This window comes from Octodon degus, unplaced genomic scaffold (genome assembly GCF_000260255.1).
Source record: "Octodon degus isolate 3935 unplaced genomic scaffold, OctDeg1.0 scaffold00033, whole genome shotgun sequence".
NCBI classification, from domain to species: domain Eukaryota; kingdom Metazoa; phylum Chordata; class Mammalia; order Rodentia; family Octodontidae; genus Octodon; species Octodon degus.
In genome coordinates, this window is record NW_004524609.1 from 1,821,819 (window position 1) to 1,829,894 (window position 8,076).

Here is an 8,076-nt window from a genome sequence, read left to right on the forward strand (position 1 = left end):
AAAAAAAGGAAAGCGCAGACTCGGTGCGTTTCTGTGACCGTCACCAGCGAGGCTGGCTTCCCCACGGAGCTCAGCAACAGGGAGCCCGGCAGCTCCGTGGGCCTCAGAGCTGTGTGGCAGCCCGTGGCGCGCTCTGCCTCCTCCACGTGTGGCCTTGGGCTTCTCCTCCAAGGAGGCACCATCATTCTTGCAGCGGGCTTCCCAAGTGCACCCTGTGCTAGGCTCCCAGCGGAGCAGCAGACAGTTCACGACAACCTTGCTGGTCATACACAAACCCTCTCAAAACACGCTAAGACAAAATCTTTTGGTTTAGTCTTTCTCGAATGATTCAAGCTAAACTGCATCACTCACCTCCCTTCTAACCTGTCCCACAGGCAGCAGGCATGAAGCCCATCAACCCTCCCCTGAGCTACTCAGAGGACATCCTGGTCCTGGGCCAGATGTTCAGGAAAAAGCAGGCATGGACGGTAGCCGACGCAGCTGCTATAAAGCAGCAGGTGAGTACTCGCGGTGGGGTGCCTTCCCGGACGGCACTGGCAAAATATTTTCTGCTTCGCTGGTTGTCCCTAAAACCAAGCCAATTTTTTATCTGATGCATGTCTTTATTTTTTCCCCATGTCTTTAAAAGGGAACAAAGCAGTTTTTCATTTTGGCCCACTGTGATGGCATTCTTGCCCTACAATCCAACGTATTCGAATGTTAACTGCTGTTACGCACCCTGTGGCTTTACCCAGCCTCATTCCTGGAATACGCGTGCGTGTCATGAAAGTAACAGCACGTAGCAAACCCCCCGTCGTGGTGAATGTGTGCTCAGGAAATCGTGATGATCCGACGACTCCTATCATGGCAGCTCAAAGACAGCATTAGTGGGAGCCTAAAAGCTGTTTCCTCAGCGCCAGGCCCTGCACTCTCAAGTCCTCTGCAGGACCGGAGGCATTCAATTATCCAGCAGCCCTCTGCGAACAGTCACCGTTACCATTCCTTGTCATTTTACCAATACTGCATTTTTACAGAAAGTGCATTGCCTCGCGCAAAGGCCAGGGTCACGGGCGTGAGCGGCCTGCTCCCAAAGGCAGGCTGTGACCACAGCTCTGCTCCTCCTGTCTACTTCCGTGTCCTGACTTCGGAGCAGTGCTGGTGCTCCCCGCTGGTGCTCCCCTGAGCAAAACCCCAGTGCCTTGACTCTGCGCCCTTCCTTCTGCATCTGTTGCTAACGTCCTGGTGGTACCAGGGATTGAACTCGGGACCTTGTGCTTGCCAGGCAGGCACGTATTCCGCTGAGCTATCTTCCTGGCCGCCCTTGGATCTGTTACTAATGGACGAGCTCTGTCCAGCCACACTCCTTGCTGCGCCTTTCCATCCCGCCTCTCCATCCCACCGGGTCCACTCATGTATCTAGGCTTCTGAGATTAGGAGATAGCGCAGAGAGAAAGCGCAGCACCTACCTCAGGAAGTCCGAGTGGGGACAGAAGTCCCGGAGAGTGAAATGGGCAGCAGTAATGCGCGGGGCGAGGTGAAGCCACGAGAGAAACCGTGTGGTGTCCCTGTAGCCCGGCCACAGCAGAGCACCGGCTCTCCCTCGAGGCCAAGGGGCAGGCAGGGCATCCTCCGTACTGTGTCAGCCTGCCCTCCTTACCTTAGATGGCGGTTAGCCAAGACGTCTTTCCTGAACTCCTGTCTTCTGTCACTGGCTTCCCCCTCCAGCCCATGTCTTACAGCACAGAAAATCCAGCTGGCTCCGAGCCGGGCCCATGTGCAGTCCAGTGGCTCTCCGGCGGGCTTCTGCCCCGTCCCAGAGGCCACCTCTGCTGGGTCCCCCAGCCAGAGGGCCAGGACCACCGTACTCCTTGCTCTCACGTCCACTGCTCACCAGAGCTGGCCCTTCTGGTGATGGGCCAGTTGTCAGGCCTGCTCCCACGAAGGCATGGGTCCCCCGCCCTGGTGCGGCTCGTGGTTGGTGCCTGAGCCCGGCCTCCAGCCTGGGGTCTTAGCTCCGGAGCGCTGCCCTCCAGCCCCACTGCACGAAGCTGCTCATGACCAACAGGAAGGGCTGAAAGCGTCACCGTCCTGCTTAAAAGTAAAGGCTTCCCTCCTGGCCTTTCCTGCACCCTCTGTCTTCTCCTGCATGCCCCTGAGGAAGTTATCTCACTTAGCTTAGAAACAGGGCTCACCACAGCGTGGTTCCCTTGAGGAGGGGCGCTCCTCGACTACGTGGCGGTCGCAGATTTACCTCGCTCAGGTCTGTCTCTCCCCTGTCCTTGCTCCTCGGCTCCCCCTTCAAATGTGGCACTCCAGCCACACCAAACCTGGGCACCTGAGCTCACGTGTTCGGCAGCCTGTCAGCCTTTGGTCACACGCTCTTCTCTCCCTGGAACACCTCCTCACTTCCGCTTACTCGCTAGATTTTATCAAATCCGTGAGGATTTCACTCAGCACCTCCTCCCCGTCTGAGGTTGAATTGGGTCCTCATCACACATCCTGCCACTATCCCACACTTCCCAGTATGTCAGTCCATTTTTAACATGTTTATAACATTTGTATATTACCTCCTTATTCCTACGCAATGCATTGTCTATCAACTCCTAGCCTACCTGCGCTCAGGAAGTATTGTTTTTTTTTTTTTTTTTTTTTTTCTACAGTTTTATTGATAAACATATAGCAATGAGACAGTTTCAAATCAAATCGGAAGTACAGTTTCAACAAATAATACACTGCATATATTATTCTTAGTGGTTAATTGCTGTACAAGATGCGGACTTGTGATCCTATTTACAAACACCAATAGAACAAATCATTCCATTCATTAAGACAATGCAACTATATATCTACCCCAACCACTTTGAATACACAGATACAGAATGGACATTCATCGGTGTACCCCATTTTTCCTAAGTTCAGTTACTCAGGAAGTATTGTTGACTGTATAGACTTGCTGATCTTCACATACATTATCCTTCAATAATCATAGTCCACAAATCAAGATACCAGATGTAGATGACATATATATACTAAAAATTCTTACAGTAAAAGACCAATTGATGGGCCGGGAAGATGGCTCAGTAAAATAAGCGCTTGCCTGGCAAGCACAAGGCCCAGTTCAATCCCCGGTACCACAAAAAAAAAAAAAAAGACCAATTGACATTAATCTCCCACAAAACATTTCCCTTGCTTTTTTTACAATTGTTTTCTTATTTGCATGTGTTTGCAGTAGCTAAGTTCATACTACCTGTGGGAATTGCCATGTACGCTCAACACATCTCAGTTCCGTTTTCACTCTTCCCCTCCATCACGTTTTGTTTGTTTTTGAGGGGTTTTTCCAGCATCAGGCTCATTTAATTCTTTTATAAGCTCGTTTAATTTTTTTGTAAGTCCTTATCAAGTTAATTATCATAAACACAGATTGTCAGCCAGACCAACAGGCCAAAAAAATAAAAAACACAGAAGATAATTACACTAAACCAAGATACACTTTACATTGGCCATATTAGATTACAATAACTTCTTTCCTCTTTTCCCCCTTGTCTGTCTTTTATTTTGCATGTCATTTCTATGCTGAATTCTTCATAGAACCCATGTGAGAGTTACACTTATATGTCCGATTTATTTCCCCTAATGTCATGGTCTCAGGGTGCAGCCCTTTTCCTATAAATGACTACTTTATCCTGCTCTATGACACAGTAGTACCCCATTGTGAATAAATTCTTTATTCATTAATCTGTTGATAGGCAAATAGGCCATTCCCAAGATTTAGCCTTAAAAATACGTGTGTACATGTCACTAGGATATGATATCTTTATCTCTTCTGAGAAGATACCTAGAAGGAGAATTCCTGGGTCAAGTACAATTTCTCTTTTCAAGGAATCAAGAGCCAGCCAGATAGCTCAGTGGATTAAAGCACCTGCTTAGGCAGACACAGGGACCCAGGTTTGATCCCTGGCATGCCGTGCCGGCCCCGCCCCAGGGCGCACTGAGATGACAAATGAAACTGGGCGTGGTGGTGCGCGCCTGTAATCCCAGCACTTGGGAGGCTAAAAACAGGAGAATCACTACGAGTCTGATCTGTGTAGTAAGACCCTGTAGACGCTGTGTTAAATACAAAAGAAAAAAAAAGGAATCTCCATACCGATTTCCATAGTGATTGTACCAACTTACAAACTCACCAGCAATGACGAAGGGCACCTTTTTCCCCATGGCCTCCAACATTTGCTATTGGTTGATTTATTGATGATGGAGTAAGTATTCTTTCCGAAGTAAGATACAATCTCAGTGTTGTTTGAGTTTGCATTTATTAACTGGCCAGTGACATGGAACATTTTTTTCATGTATTTTACTGGCCACTTGCACTTTTCATCTGAGAAGAGTCTATTCACTTTAGACACCTATTTTTAATTGGGTCTTTAAATTTGAGGCTTTCAAGAGTGTTTTTAGTCCTTTATAGGCTCTACATGTGAGTCCTTTGTCTGAGGAGTAGCTGGCAAGATATTTTTCCCATTATGTAGACTGGCTCTTCACTCTGTTGGTTTCCATTGCTGTACAGAAGTGTTTTTTTTTTTGTTGTTGTTGTTGTTGTTTTTTAAATGTGTGTGTGTGTGTGTGGCCAGCTCAGCCCACCAGGGGGCGGGGCTGGCTGGCATGTGGTGCTGGGGGATTGAACCGTGGTCCCTGTGCTTTGCTAAGCTTGTTCTAAGTAGGTGCTTTAGACCACTGAACATCTCACCAGCCCCCGAACAGAAGTGTTTTAACTGGGTGTGATCCACTTGTTGATTCTTGGTATTATTGTTTGTGCAACCAGGATTCTATTCAGAAAGTCTTTCTCTACAAATATGTCTTCAAGTGGGCTGGGGAGAGAGCTCAGTGGAATAAGCACTTGCCTGGCATGCACAAGGTCCTGAGTTCAATCCCCAGTACCACACACACACACACACACACACACAACATATGTCTTCAAGAGTTTTACATATTTTGTCCACCAGTGGATTGCTTCATTGTTTCATTTTAATATGTAAATCTCTGTTCCATTTTATTTTAGCTTAACACATTCCCTCTGGCTCGTACCACCAGTGGTACATGCGTGACTGTCCCATTGGGAAGCTTGTGTCACTCAGTGGCACTGGTGGAACAGTCGTGCACGTACCACAGGTGGCTCTGTCTGGCAGGAATATAACACATTCAGATCTTAGCTGCCCTGAGCAGAGCATATAGCCACTTTGTGACTTTGTTAACAGACAGTGAAATATGGGTCTAGGTTCACTCTGGAATTTGATTAGCCGGTTTCCCCAGTAGCATTTGCTGAAGGAGGCTATTTTTCCCCAGTGAAAGTGTTTGGCCCCTTTATCAAAGATCAGGTAGCAGGGCCGGCCAAATAGCTCAGCAGATTAAAGTGTCTGCAATCAGGCACAGGGGCCAGGGTTCGATCCCTGACCTGCCATGCTGGCCCTGCCCCTGGGGTGTGCTGAGACAGTGATTGAGACTGGGCATGGTGGCACATGCCTGTAATCCCAGCTCTTGAGAGACTGTAAACATGCGGATCGCTACGAGTCCATTCTACCCTGAACACCCTGTAGACCTTTGCCTAAAATACAAAAAAAAAAAAAAGGTAAGGTAGCAGATGGGGCTGGTGCAATATCTCTCAACGGACTAAGCACCTGCCTTGCCAAGTGCAGGGACCAGGGCTCGATCCCCGGCCCCACATACCCACTGGCCCTGCACCCAGGATGCACTGAGCCAGAGACTGAATCCTGGCATCGTGGCACACACCAGTAATCCCAGCACTGGGGAGGCTGAAAACAGGAGGATCACTGCGAGTCTGAGATGCATGGTGAGACCCTGTACTGTTGTATGTTACGGGTCGGTGCCGAAAGAAACGACAAGAAGACCTGATGAATGTAGCTTCAGAGGTCTCGCTGAGATTAGTCTCTCTCCAAGTGAGGCCAGAGCCTCAGAAGCATCTCACATTTATTGAGGGGTAAAGGCAGGCTAAGGAATGCATATAATTACTTAAGTGAATACAAACTACTGTCCTTATTGACTTCCACCCTTTGCCTAACACTAGGTTCACACAAATGCTAGCCGATAACATCCCAAGCAAGGGATCAAAGGACAGGGCGCCTGCAGGAGAAGCTGTTGTCTGCAGCCTTGAATCCCAGCTTTCCGGGAATTTACAGGTGACAACAGCAGCTCTCCCTGGGCTGTGTCTGTTGCTCCCTGCTCTCTTGGGACATTAGGCTTTTGTCTCATATCTATATTTCTATACTATACATAAATGAGAAAAAAAACAGATAAAGTAGCAGAGTGTGCCTGGACTTGTTTCTGTATCCTTTACTCTGTCCCAGTGATCCGCGTGTCTGTATTTTTGCCAGTGCCACGCTGTTTTTATCACAGTCGCTTTGTAGTATAAACCTGAACTCTAGAATTGTGATGCTTTGTCCCCATTGCCCACACCTGGCTTTGCAATTCTAGCACTCTTTTTGTTCCATATAAGTTTTAGGGTTGCTTTCTCTAGTTCTGTAATACTATTTGGGATTGGGATTGGGACTGCAATAAGTCTATAACAGTTTTAGAAGCACTATGTTGGGTCTGCCAGTCCAGGAATGGGGAATACCATCCCATCTTCTGATATTTTCTTTTTCAGAGTGTTTTTCAGAGTATTGTAGTTTTCACTGCAGATGTCTTTCATTTTCTTGGTTAGATTAATTTATTTTACTTGATGCTATTGTTTTTGGGTTTTGTTTTTTGTTTTTGTGGAACCGGGGATTGAACTCAGGCCCTTGTGCTTGACAGGGAAGCGCTTATTCCACTGAGCCATCTCCCCGGCCCCTCCTTTTTCATTTCTAATCACATAAATTTACTTCTTTCCTTTCTTTATTGCTATAAAGTTGCCTAAAGATTTGTCTATTTTGTTTGTTCTATCAAAGAAGAAACTCTTTAATTCATTGTATTGATTTTTTTTTCAGTACCAAGGACTGAACTCAGGACCCTGCGCTTGCCAGGCAAGCACTTACTCTACTGAGCTATCTCCCCGGGCCCTGCATTGACTTTTTTAGTCTCAGTTTTATTAATCTCCTCACTACTAGCTTTGGATTTGGACTGTCCTTATTTTTCTAAGAACTTGAGGTGCAGCATTAGGTTACTTGAGCTTGCTCTATTCTTTTGATGCAGGCCTTCACAGCTATAAAGGCCTTCTGTCTTGGGACTGCGTTCATTGTGTTCTGGCATGTTGTACTGGCCTTAGGATTTGATTCCAAGAACTATCTAATTTCTTCCTTGATTTCTTTTGTGGCCCATTGATTATTCCAGAGAGTACTGTTTCATTTCCATGTGTTTGTATCGTTGCTGTGGTTTCTTTTGCCATTGACTTCTTGTTTCATTTCATTCAAGTTATCTGATAACACCGACGAGATCATTTTGAGTCTTTTGCACTCATTTAAGCACATCTGCTGCTGAGAAGCATGTGCTCTCCTGTTTTGGAGTGGAACACTCTATAGTTTGTTGTTGTTGTGGTGGTGGTGGTGGTACTGAGGATTGAACTCAGGACCTTGAGCTTACCGGGCAAGTGCTTAGTCTACTGAGCTATCTCTCCAGCCCTGGAACACTCTCTCTCTATATATATATCTATTAAGTCCATTTGTTGGCAAGTTTGTTTCAGCTCTCAAATTGTTTTTTGGTGATACTTGGCCTAATCTGTCCATTTGTAACAGCTGCACATTAAGGTCCCCCACCACAGTTGTACTGATGTTTCTCTGACCCTTTCTCTCCAGTAGTGTTCGTTGTATAAAGTGGAGTGCCCCAGTATTCAAGGGGGATATTTGTTATCACTTCTTGTTGAATTCTTCTCTTAACAAGTATGTTGTGACCTTTTGTCTCTTTTGATCACTTTTGGCTTGAAATCCATTTTGTCTGAGTATAGAATAACCACTCCTGCTTGTGGGGGTTCTTGTTGCATGTACTATTTTTGTTTTCCAGCCTTTAATTTATAACCTATGCGGGCTGGAGAGATGGCTCAGTGGTCTAAAGCACCTACTTAGAACAAGCTTAGCAAAAGCATCAGGGACCGCGGTTCAATCCCCCAGCACCACA

The 8,076-nt window shown here is 46.7% G+C and overlaps 1 protein-coding gene across 1 annotated transcript in view; it reads left to right on the forward strand.

Moving 5' to 3' along the window:
* Positions 1-8,076, forward strand: part of Efcab3 (EF-hand calcium binding domain 3) — a 66,644-nt gene that overhangs the window by 51,463 nt on the left and 7,105 nt on the right. The window contains exon 10 of the mRNA XM_023714083.1: positions 375-497. Coding sequence (XP_023569851.1) covers positions 375-497 — 123 coding nt within the window. The remainder of the gene's footprint in view (positions 1-374; positions 498-8,076) is intronic.